Here is a 13,032-nt window from a genome sequence, read left to right as displayed (position 1 = left end):
AAAAAAAAAGAATTAAAAGTAAATACTATAAATCAAAACCATAAAAAACGAAGAATGCATTTAATAGGCTCATCAGTAGACTGGACATGGCTGAAGAAAGAATTAGTGAGCTTGAACATAAGTAAATAAAAAAGTCTTAAACTGAAATGCAAACAAAACGAAAGAAAAAAAAGCACAGAACATACAAGAACTGTGTAGTAATAACAAAAGATACAACATTCATAACTAGGTATGTTAGTTTTTTAGAGACAGAATCTCACTCTGTTGTGTGCAGTGGTGTGATCACAGCTCACTGCAGTCTTGAACTCCTAGACTCAAGTGATCCTCCTGCCTCAGCCTCCTGAGTAGCTGAGGCTAAAGGCACTTCATAACATACCAGAAGGAAAATAGAGGAGCAGAAGAAATACTTTAAAATAATAATGGCTGGAAATTTTCCAAAATTGATGACATACAGCAACCCAGGAATCAATGAACATCAAGCAGGATAAATACCAAAAATCTAGACTTGGGCATATCATATTCAAACTGCAGAAAACCAAAGGCAAAGAGAAATAACTTGAAAGAAGTCACAGGAAAAAGATATCTTACCTACAGAGGAACAATGTTAAGAATTACAACTGACTTCTTATCAGAAACCACATTAGGAAAAAGAGAATAGAGTGAAATATTTACAGTGTTGGGGGTCAATGACAACACCTAGAATTCTAGATCCAGTGTAATTATCCTCTAATAGTTAAGGAGAAATAAAGACTTCTCAGGGCCAGGCACGGTGGCTCATGCCTATAATCCTAGCACTCTGGGAGGCAGAGGCAGGTAGATTGTCTGAGCACACGAGTTCAAGACCAGCCTGAGTAAGAGTGAGACCCCATTTCTAAAAACTTGCCAGGCACCTGAGGTCTCAGCTACTCGAGAGGCTGAGGCAAGAGAATCACTTGAGCCCAAGAGTCTGAAGTTGCTGTGAGCTATGGCACCATAGCACTCTACACAGGGCAACAAAGTGAAACTTTCTCAAAAAAAAAAAAAAGACTTTTCTAGACAAACAAAAACTCAGTAATTCACTGCCATGAGAATTAAAAAGTGTTAAAAGTTCTTCAGGGAAAATAATATAGGTTAAAAACTCAGATATATAAAAGAAAGGAAGAAAATTGGATAAGCAATAAATGAAGATAAAATTGCATTTTTCATTTTTCTTATTCTTAAACTATCTAAAAGACACCTGTTTAAAGTAACAATGTATTGGATTACAGCACTTGGGTAAATGAAATGAGTACTAACAGCATCATAAGGGAAGAAAAGAAGGAACTGGGAATACCCCGTTGTACCAGCACTATATGTGAAGTAGGATAGTATTATTTGAATGAGAACTTAGATTACCTAAAATGCATGTTGCAAACCCTAGGGCAACCACTTAAATGTTTTTTCTAAAAAAAGTACAATTGATAAGGCGGCACCTGTGGCTCAAAGGAGTAGGGCAATGGCCCCATTTGCTGGAGGTGGCAGGTTCAAACCCAGCCCCGGCCAAACTGCAACAAAAAAACAGTCAGGCCTTGTGGTGGGCACCTGTAGTCCCAGCTACTTGGGAGGCTGAGACAGGAGAATCACCTAAGCCCAAGAGCTGGAGGTTGCTGTGAGCTGTGACGCCACAGCATTCTACAGAGGGCAACAAAGTGAGACTCTGTCTCTTAAAAAACAAACAGACAAAAAACTATAATAAACTCTTTCTCAGAGAAGGATATTGTGGAAGCAATATACTAGGAAAGTATCAGTAATAACTTAAAATGAAAAGGAACAATTTTCCAGAATGAAACATAGGAAAATATGAATAGAAAAACAGCCATGGGGGGGGGTAGGCAATGAATTAAAAGAGAAGAAAGCTACCTATTTCCTCCACCCAAAGAGAACTTTGTTTTTCCTCATAAAAGGAAAAGGCTTTTCCTATACATAAAGCCTGAAATATACTAGACCACATAAATGACCAACTACAGAATCATCAAGATATACAGAAAGAGCCAAAAGAAAAAAACAAATGTGAGAACGATATAAACAGGGGAGTTTAGTTTTAGAATGTTAATGACTAATTTTACTCTAGATCAATGGTTTTCAACTTTCCTAATGCCATGATGTATTTTCATTGTTACAAAGGGGTCACTACACACAGGTTGAGAACCGCTGCTCTAGATAGTTATCACTCAGTTTTATAACTCTAAATACATATAAATAACTTCATGTGTAAATTCAATATTTAGATGTTAAATGAAAAAATCACATCTACCCTTTTATTGAAGAACAAAAACCAAAGCCGACTATCAAATCTGAGTTGCTTTTTAAGTGAAATCCTTCATCTCAATAAAAAGTACTCTCGGAGAGGGGAGGATAAGCGGAGGGAGGGTGATTGGTGGGATTACACCTACGGTGCATCTTACAAGGGTACATGTGAAACTTAGTAAATGTAGAATATAAATGTCTTAACACAATAACTAAGAAAATGCCAGGAAGGCTATGTTAACCAGTGTGATAAAAATATGTCAAATGGTCTATAAAACCAGTGTATGGTGCCCCATGATCTCTTTAATGTACACAGCTATGATTTAATAATAAAATTTTTTTTAAAAAAGTACTCTCCTAACTTAAAAGTAACTTTAAGATCCTAGATTTTTTCTTTTCTTTCACTTTGAAATATGATTTCAATTTTGGCATTTCATAAATGAGGGTTTCATGTTAAATACACCCAATACATGGAAGGGGAACAAAACTAGAAGTCTCAAGATAGGCTGTACCCATATTTATTAGTAATCACGTGACCTGGATCCACTTAATGAAACTCAAAAGTTTCAATTCCAATTCCCACAGCATTGGTAGCACAAAGATAATAAACATGAAGGTGTTCAGGAAACTATAAACTACTATGTAAATATACAAGAGGTATAAATCAAAGAAACAGATAGCAAATATCTGCACCATGTCACCAATGCAGGTGACTGTCACTGTTACATTATTTCCCTCTAGGAAATCTGATAATAGAAGGTAACTATGGCTGGGCGCAGTGGCTCACGCCTGTAATACTAGCACCTAGGGAGGCCGAGGTGCGTGGATTGCTTGAGTTCATGAGTTCAAGACCAGTCTGAGCAAAAGTGAGACCCTGTCTACCAAAAATAGAAAAAACGAGGCAAGAGGATCGCTTGAGCCCGAGTTGGAGGTTGCTATGAGCTATGCTATGGCATCATGGCACTCTACCCAAGGCGACAGCTTGAGACTCTGTCTCAAAAAAAAAAAAAAAAACGAAGAAGAAGGTAACAGATTTTTACATTTTGGTCTCATATTTCACCCACAGGGAACTGCGTATTTTAATATTCCACTAATCTGTCCATTTTCTAAGAGTTTAGAGATTCTTGTGAATAAAATAAATAAGAATAAGAATGCTAAGAGAATTAAGTATGATACATGGTATTTGAACTTTGGGGGATTATTACTCTAATGGTAAATTAATCCCCATAAATATGTTATCTACCATGTTCTTACTTAAAGCACAGCAAGAAAATGTGAAATTTTTTTCTTTAACCTTTTTCAACTGTGATTCCATTTTCAGACACTCTTCCTTCTTTTGCTCCAAAGCAATCTCTAGTGTCTTAAGCCGTGAGTCCTTTTTCAGTCCTGAGGAAGCCAGGGAAGACGCATGCTCTTTCAGATCTAAGAGTGAAGCCTAAAAGAAGCAACACACACCTAGAATAAATACTAACTATGGACACGTAAACATTAAAATTTATTATCATGGTGATATGTAATTACTTTCTACTACCTAATATACTGACATATTTCCATTTCAAGAGTATTCATGAAATATAAAACAACATTAGCTTTAACTTTCAAGTCCTAACTAAATAGGATGGATTTGTAAGAAATATTACCCAACTGAAAAGCAAAATAAAGCATTTTATCCATACATATCCATTCTCATAAAGAAAAGTAGATTAATCTTTGTGAATACAAGTAGTCAATTTTAATAGCTACATAAACTCTAAAGTAAAACATTTTTCTCTTTTTGAAGAAAAATTCTTTTAGAAACTTAAATTTCCACAAAATTTTCTAAAGGTAACATAAATCCAGAGGAAACCCCTAAAGCTCACGCATTATTATCTGATCACATGGCATTAGGCATTTTGCTATTTAGTCATATTAACAGGATTCTCCAAAAGCAAGATAAAGTACATGAAAAGTCACATAACAGAACAGCTGTTAATGGACTTCAATAGTTGTTATTAATAAATTTACCTCCATTTGCATACTCCTTTGTCACCTTTCTTACCTTCAACATAATATTTCACCAAGTGTAACTGAGTTTCAGTTATTTTAGGATTTATAAAAATGCCATGAAAATAAAGAAACCATCTCAAACAAAGTAAGACTTAGGAAATGCACAAACTAATCTACTATGTCTCTGCAAAGCTCCCTGAAATATCTCTTAAGGTATTTTTTAAAACCTGCTGTAAGAGTATTTAGAAAATCTTCAGCAAATGCTTTTTCACATGTGTTATATAAACACCAACAACATATACACACAACACAATAATTAAGCAAACAAAATAATTCCACTTTGGAGATTATAACCTCTTTCTCTGAGAGATCGCCTTGTAACAGGCTGACTTTCTCTTTCAAGTCCTTAAGATCTTTTTTGTAGTTATCAATTTCCTCTTGCTTCTCTCGCTCATCTCTGTCCCGCTGCTCCTTTAAGCGGTCAATTGTCTTCTCCTGATAAGAGAACACATCAAGGCATGAGAAAATTCCTTTCATGTTTACATCACATAACTGTAATTCTGCTTTTAACTCATAAAATTTCACACTTTGATCCTCTATTCAAAAGACAGTGACAAGTTTTCAAAGAATCCATCCTTTCTACCTATCTTTCTGTAACAAGAATCTTTGTTCTTTTGAATTCCAAGGGTTCTTTTCCTACAATCTCAACTAGCATTAGATATTGCTATAATAGTCTTTTAGAATATTCCCATTTATACAATTCCTAAGTAAAAAAATTATATAACTAAATCACTTCAAAAACTTAAATAACAAATATTTCTTCTTTTTATACTATAATTTACATGTTGCTTAAAAGACAAAGCAAATATCTTACAATTCATATACCAACAAAAAGAGGAGAGGGGAGATTTAGATATGTCGGGCTTAAGAGGGTAAAGAAAAGAGAACCCATTAAAACTTCTGTTAACAGATACTCAAAAAGTTTGAAAACTAATGCAATTTAAGTGTATTTTGATATTTCTAAATACATTCAAGGATCAAGCCTTGATCCTGTCAGGCAGCCTGAAGCATTCTGAGTCCAAGAGACTTATAAACGGTGACCCTATCCCTTGTTAAAAGCACAATTAAAATGTCCTAAAGAGACACCCTAAAGCTCTTTCAAAGACATTAACATTGATCAGGGGTTGGGCCACTTCTTTAGTAAAGCACTCCTGAAAAACTAAGTTTAATCAGAAAGATAAAATGAAGCATCAAGGTCAAGACTAGAAGATTTGAAAGCACATTATAGCAATAACTGAAATCCATTAACATATCAGGTACCAAAGTAGAATGGTCATGTCTGGCCTTCTCATGTCTCCAAATTCTAGTCAACCACATAAATAGAAAGAATTTTCTTTGCCTTCAGAAGATAGTAAATGGGGAACACATGGCCTGTTTCTTTATAAAATTCGGCCACTGCCACATAGTGTGAAATTCATCTTGCCTAGCAGCAAATGCTTAAATTGGCAACAACTAAATGGATTTTCTTTCTCTTTTACACTATGTATGTCAGCAACAGCACAGAAGAGTTGTTTTCCCTTTTATCTATAGGGGTTTCTTCTGTATTCTACATGTAGCTTCAGATTAATGAGAAAGCAGCAGGAATGTGCCTGTGAAGAGTCCAGGCCAGTCACTCACTTTCTCCGCAAGGGCCTCCTCCAGAGTTGTCAAGGCAGTGTCCGTGTTCGTGGTATCAGCCTGTAAGGATTTGACTCGTTCTTTCAAGCTGCTCATCTGCTTTTCCTTATCTCTAAGTTGTTCTTGAAGATTTTCAATCTAAGTGTGCAAAAACATTTAAGAAAAAAAAGACAAAGAAAAATACAGTAAGCACAATAAAAATCATTTTTAGTTGGAAACAGATAGGTCATGGTTATCACTATGTTCTATAGAAATAATCTAATCCTAAAAGTTTCAGAATTACATGCAAAACCTCAAACCCAGAACTTATAGCCAGAACAGAAAAGAGGCCCACACATGGGTATGGACACACATGCATACACACAGATCCCTAACACGATTAAGAAAGACACTGGGAGAAAAGACCTAATACATAGATGGGAGTGGATAGAGGGGCTATAGAGAAGCAAGTCATGAGAAATAGGATTCCTTCTTAAATGACAGTGTAAATGCCAAGGGGATTCCTTTATGAAGAATTGAAGAAGGCCAAGGGATAGAACAATTTAGACAGTGAGAAAGACAAATCAGCTGTCTAAAGAAAAAAGCTATTCTTAAATGCTAGTGTTAAATTAGATTTTTTATATTATCTTTTATCCAAACTGAAAACATTTTCAATGAAATTTCTTTTTATTTTTATTTTTTTGTAGAGACAGAGTCTCACTTTATGGCCCTCGGTAGAGTGCCGTGGCCTCACACAGCTCACAGCAACCTCCAACTCCTGGGCCTAAGCGATTCTCTTGCCTCAGCCTCCCAAGTAGCTGGGACTACAGGCGCCTGCCACAACGCCCGGCTATTTTTTGGTTGCAGTTTGGCCAGGGCCGGCGCCTTACTGACTAAGCCACAGGCGCCGCCCATCAATGAAATTTCTTATTGGACTTATTGGACTCATTCCTTCATACACATATGCATTCATTTCCAAAAAAAAAAAAAAAAAATGACTGAATTTTGTATTATGTCCCAGGCACTAGTGATACAAAGAAAAACAAATAGGCCCATTATTATCACATGCTGAGGTGGTAAGAGAACTCCCCACTAAGTAGCTGAAGCCAAGCTATAGTGGGATCGTGTGCCATCCTGAGACACAGATTTTATTTTAAGCACAGAAATGGCCTGGCCAGTTCTGTGTTTTACATATATAATTCTAATGTCTATAAGGAAAAATTTAAAGAGACATGTTTAAAGACATGGAAAATAATTAGGAGGCTGGGTCAGTTCATATAAGAGATTATAGGGACTAAACTAAGAGATAATGGAGAAGAGGAGAGGTATTTAGAAATCATTGCAAAAATACATATAGTAATAACAAAAATAAGTAAAAGTATGAGAAAATGCTAAGGATATATTCTTAATAAACTAAAGAAAAATTATAAAAAAGCCAACTATTTCAGAACTCACAAAGTTCATTGCTTCACTTTATACAAATTTGAGTACAAGTTCCTGCTACTATCAGGCACATTCCCAGTGTTCAGGATACAGAGTAATCAAAACAGACCAAAATTCCTGTCTTCACAGAGTTTACATTCTTGTACGGCAAAGGAAGGAAGGAAAGAAGGGAAGGAGGGAGGAAGAGAGGGAGACACTATGCAGGACAGAGATAAATTCTATGAAGAAAAATGAAACAGGAGAGTATAATCACAGCCTCTTCTTGAGCTAATTCTAGAACTATCTGGTTTATTTTACATGGTTTTCAAAATGTAACATAGGCTCGGCACCCATAGCACAGTGGTTACGGCGCCAGCCACATATACCAAGGGTGGCAGGTTCAAACCTGGCCCAGAGCCAGCTAAAGCAACAATGACAACTACAACCAAAAAATAGCCAGGTGTTGTGGCAGGCGCCTGTAGTCCCACCTACTTGGGAGGCAAGAGAATCACTTAAGCCTAAGAGTTTAAGGTTGCTGTGAGCTGTGACGCCACAGCACTCTACCCAGGGTGACATAGTGAGACTGTCTCCAAAATAAAAAAAGTCACATAAATGTAATCTCTTTTGTGAAACTATCTCGCTCTTACTCTCAAGAGAATAATGTGATCATTGTCTGCACTCCATTAATACATATCTATGTACATGTATGTATTATATATAAATATACACACCTCTATTCTTCTGTCTAGCTAAAGACTTATCACACTTATCCCCATTCTTCCATCTAGCAATGTATTATAGCGCTAATCTCCAATTCTAATAATAATTTGTTTTATATACATATGTCTCTAAAATAGGCAGGGATTCTTGCCCCTCTGCCCCAGTTTGGTATCTTCATACCTGCATATTACCAGATCTTAATTAAAGATTAATCAATAAAGGAATAAAACATAAGTTTGAACTTTATTATAAACTGTATTTAGGCACACACATAAACTCCTACCAAGAAGAAAAGCATGAAAGAACCCTGGACCCAATCTTCATGTAGTTTCTTACGTTAGCAACTTTAGCACAAACTCTAAGGGTTCCCATCATTCTACAGGGAAAGAATAAAAACAATAGTCCCCTTTTGGAGACAATGAGAACTTGACAGGCAGAAGAAACAAGCCAAGCAAAGAGATTTGGTAAACTTAGAATAGGGTACTATAGATATCATACAGCTTGAATTTTCATTTTTTAACAAAGCAATAATCATACAAGTGAACCACTGATGTCTGAAATGGGCTCCAGTCATTCCATGTCAATAAGAGTCCAAAGCCTATTATGAGAGAAGAGTGTACCACACGTAAAAAGTATTAGTCTTCCCTTGATTTAATCAGACACTACTACTGAAATCTCATATACATCATTATTGAGGCAAACTCGCAACTTCTAAAGAGAATTTTGCCACTCAAAATTCTAGCAAACCATATGCAGGCATAACTCACTTTATTACACTTTGCTTTATTGCATTTCACAGATACTGTTTTTTCCAAATTGAAGATCTGTGGCAACTCCGTGCCTATCAAGTCTATCAGTGTCACTTTTCCAACAGTGTGTGCTTACTTGGTGTCTCTGCCACATTTTGGTAATTTTTGCAATATTTCCATCTTTTTAATTATTATATCTGCCATGGTGACTTGTGATTGGTGACATCTGATGTCACCACTATAACTGATTAGGGGCACCATGAAGCATGCCCATTTGAAATGGTAAACATAATAAATGTTGTGAGTGTTCTTCTGACAGCTCCATAGGCTCTACTGTCCCTTCTTTACTTCTCTGCTCGAGCTTCCCTATTCCCTAAGATGCTACAATACTGAAATTAGACCAATTAAGAACCCTGCAATAACCTCTAAAATTCAAGTGAAAAGAAGAGTCACACATCTCTCATTTTATTTTTTCTCCAGTTTTGCTCATGATATGATGCGTTTATTTTATTTTGTTTTAATTACAAAAAAGAAATGCATACTCTAAAGGCAACTATTTGAATTTGTTTTCATCTTTACTTTCAGAATCCAGAACATCCAAACAAGGATTATCTGATTAACTTTGAGATTCGGTTCCTGTGAGACAGTCGAGCCCTGATTGAGAAGGTTGGAATTAAAGATGCATCTCAATTCATAGAGGGCAATCCATACCCCCAACTTTGGTATTTTAAAAAATTCTAAACCTTCCAAGATACCAAGTGTAGCTCTTTTTTTATTAAGTCATATACACATAGATCATGAATACATTTATGCACATGTGGGGTACAATGTGTTGATTTTTTTTATACAATCTGACATGCTTACATCAAACCAATCAACATAGCAAATGTTGTTTTCACATCTTCTAACACATCATCCATTCTGGGGCCCATGAATCAAGGAGTTACTTATATTCTCAAGTTATATTATTTACAAAATGTATTTGTAATGCTATTGCTGCCATATGTGATGATTTCTCTGATGGATCTGGGCAAATTAAACCAAAAACCTAGAAAGGATTTACCATTCTAGATGCCATTAATGTCATTCATGATTCATGGGAGGAGGTCAAAATATCAACATTTGGAAGAAGCTGATTCCGACCCTCATGGATGACTTTCAGGGGTTTAAGACTTCAGTGGAAGAACTGCAGATGTGTTAGAACTAACAAGAGAACTAGAATTAGAAGTGGAACCTAAAGATAGAACTGAATTGCTGCAGCAATATCATAATAAAACAAACAGATGAGGAGTTGCTTTTTATGAATGAGCAAAGAAAGTGGTTTCTTGAGATGGATTTTACTTCAGGTGAAGATGTTGTGAATAATGTTGAAATGTCAACAAAGGATTTAGAATAGCACACAAATTCATTTGATAAAGCAGTGCCAGTATTTCAGAGGACTGATTCCAATTTTGAGAAGAAGTTCTACTGTGGGTAAAATACTATCTATCAGTAACATATGCTATAGAGAAATCTTTCAGGAAAGGATAAGTCAATCGAAATGTCAAACTTCATTGTTGTCTTATTTTAAGAGACTGCCACAGCCACTTCAACTTTCAGCAAACACCACCCTGATCAGTCAGCAACTACCAACACTGAGGTAAGACCCTCCACCACCAAAAAGATTATGACTTGCTAAACGCTCAAATAATCATTAGCATATTTTAGCAGTACAGTATTTTTAAATTAAGGTATGTACATTTTTTAGAAATACTGCTATTGCACACTTGGTAGACTACAGTATGATGTAAACCTAATTTTAATATGCTCTGAGAAACTAAAACAATTGTGTGACTTGCTTTATTATGATATTCACCTTACTGCAGTGAAGGTGTAACTGAACTTGCAGCGTCACCAAGTATAAATATATAAACAGAACACAATGCTGATGCTTACAGGTTTAACCAGCTGCGTAAGTCATGCCAGTTACAAATACTTATAAAGAAAACATGGTCATGCTGCTAATTAGTCCTTCTTGTCAAGAAAGGACAGTACAAGAAGCCTTATTTAAAATGAAATGTCTGCCTGGGCACAGTGGCTTACACCATATAATCCCAGGACTTTGGGAAACCAAGGCAGAAAGGTCACTTGAGCCCAGGAGTTTGAGACCAGTCTGGACAATAGCAAGACCTCTTCTCTACAAAAAAACTTAAAAAGTAGCTGGGTATGGGAGTGAGTGTCTGCATTCCAGGCTACTCTGGAAACTGAGGGAGGAGGATCGCTTCAACCCAGTAGTTGGGAGGTTGTGGTAAGCTATGATGACACTCCTGCACTCTAGTATTGGCAACAGAGCAAGACTCTGCCCATTAAAAAAAAAGGGTATAATAAGGATAATATATTTCTTTCTCTTCCATCATCTCCATTTAAGAAGAAATCAAGAAATTCAAATGTTAACAATTACACTTTTATAACTTTATGTAGTTAATCTATTAAAGGAATCCATTCTTTTTGCTGATAAAAAAAAAAAACAACTTATGCTAATATTCAGGTACAGAAGCCTCTAAACCTGATTTAAAAAAAAAAAAAAAAATAACCAAGTTCTGCCTAAGCTACTTTCTTTTTCAATTACCCAGCCATCTAGACAGACTGACTGATGAGTTGGAGGGGAAAAAAAACAGTAACTATTCTTAGACTGTTTACTTCTAAAGGAGAAAAACAAACATTTCATAGTGAAAGGATCTCACAAAATGCAAAATTTTGATACTAAGATTGCTCCCTTTGGGCAAGTTGCCATCAGTGAGGAAGACCTAAAATAGAGATAAGCAAACCAGTTGTGTAAACATTGAACAAACCCAAAAGATGCTATGGGGAGGGATATGTATCTATAAAAATATTTCTCTTTTCATTTAACAAGAATCATGATGAATACAGTTAAGCCCACTGAGGGCTCACTTTGTGATTCAAAATTGTGCTTTTTGATCAAAAACTTCTGGGTTTGTATGTGTCAGTAACCAGCTGGAGTATTAATACTACCACATTATTGTCATTATTTTCTTCTTTTTCACTACCTAATGTTAAGCTTACAAAAACTACTTACCCTCATAGTCCCATGTCATTATTTCAGTATTTACTATACCATTTCCGTAAAATATATAGCAGAGATCCTATTCTATACTAAGTTCAATTATCCACAGAATCTGAAATGTATCATTTACAAAGAGCTGTGAATACAGGAACAGAGAGAAAAAGTGGATCCATTATGCAAACGCGTGAATGTAAAGATGAAACTGATTGCTTAGAATCATTTTTAGTGGAAAAATACTCCTTTAAATGTACTTAGAATAAAAAAACCCTTCCAGTGTATAGAAGCAGAAACCACACGATTGCTAATAACATAACAACAACAACAATGGCAATAATGGTAGTGGTGACGGTGAGGAGGATGCAGTGATGATAACAGGAGCGGCAAGCACTTAAAACAGCTTATTATGTATGTGCCAGTAACTAGTGTAAGGACTTTATAGTGTATATAACAAATATTTAAGCATCATCACAAAACAGTGAAAATCCTGCTCTTAATCACCATGCTACAAATATATTCTATAATAAAAACATGAATCTAAATGATTCCTTAATATTATAGTATTTATTAATAAAGAGTATATTTACTACTGTGGTCATATATTAAAAACGTATTCCCTACAGAAGCAAAGAATGATGGATACCCCCAAAGAATAAGGTACCAAATCACTACAAATATAAAAGTACATCTTTCAGAGAAGAACATATACAAGGTCTGAGATTTAGGTTTGCAAACTCCTCCTAGAAAAAGAGCTACAGGCATCCTTGCTGAATGTCACTGTAGTCACCTTTGAAGTATTCTCCTTGGGAAGCTATCCACCAATGACAGCACCTAGTCTAGTTTTCAAAACATTTTTGGAACTCTTTTTCTGGAATGGCCATCAGAGCTGTCATAATATTACCCTTGATGTCCAGAATATCATCAAAATATCTTCTTTTCACTATTTCCTTTATCTTCAGGTAAAAACAAAAGTCATTAGGAGCCAGATCTGGTGAGTAGGGAGAGTGTTCCAATACAGTTATTTGCTTACTGGCTAAAAATTCCCTCACAGACAGTGCCATGTAAGCTAGTGCATTGTTGTGATGCAAGAGCCATTCCTTTCTCAGGCCAAGATTTTCTTTCAGTTAAGATTTTCCTAACTGTTCTTCTACCAATGCTTACTTGGTCTGCTAC

At 35.7% G+C, this 13,032-nt stretch overlaps 1 protein-coding gene across 13 annotated transcripts in view; it reads right to left on the bottom strand.

Moving 5' to 3' along the window:
- ERC1 (ELKS/RAB6-interacting/CAST family member 1) overlaps positions 1–13,032 on the bottom strand; it is a 663,469-nt gene that overhangs the window by 380,062 nt on the left and 270,375 nt on the right. For all 13 annotated transcript variants that reach the window (XM_053557122.1, XM_053557121.1, XM_053557120.1 and 10 more), the window contains 3 exons: positions 5,929–6,066; positions 4,606–4,746; positions 3,560–3,700 (listed from right to left, as the gene is read on the bottom strand). In XM_053557122.1, coding sequence (XP_053413097.1) covers positions 3,560–3,700; positions 4,606–4,746; positions 5,929–6,066 — 420 coding nt within the window. The remainder of the gene's footprint in view (positions 1–3,559; positions 3,701–4,605; positions 4,747–5,928; positions 6,067–13,032) is intronic.

The sequence above is a fragment of the Nycticebus coucang genome, chromosome 12, assembly GCF_027406575.1.
Source record: "Nycticebus coucang isolate mNycCou1 chromosome 12, mNycCou1.pri, whole genome shotgun sequence".
In the NCBI taxonomy this organism is placed as follows: Eukaryota; Metazoa; Chordata; class Mammalia; order Primates; family Lorisidae; genus Nycticebus; species Nycticebus coucang.
Note: the sequence above shows the minus strand (reverse complement) of the source record. Positions and strands in the feature narration are given on the sequence as shown.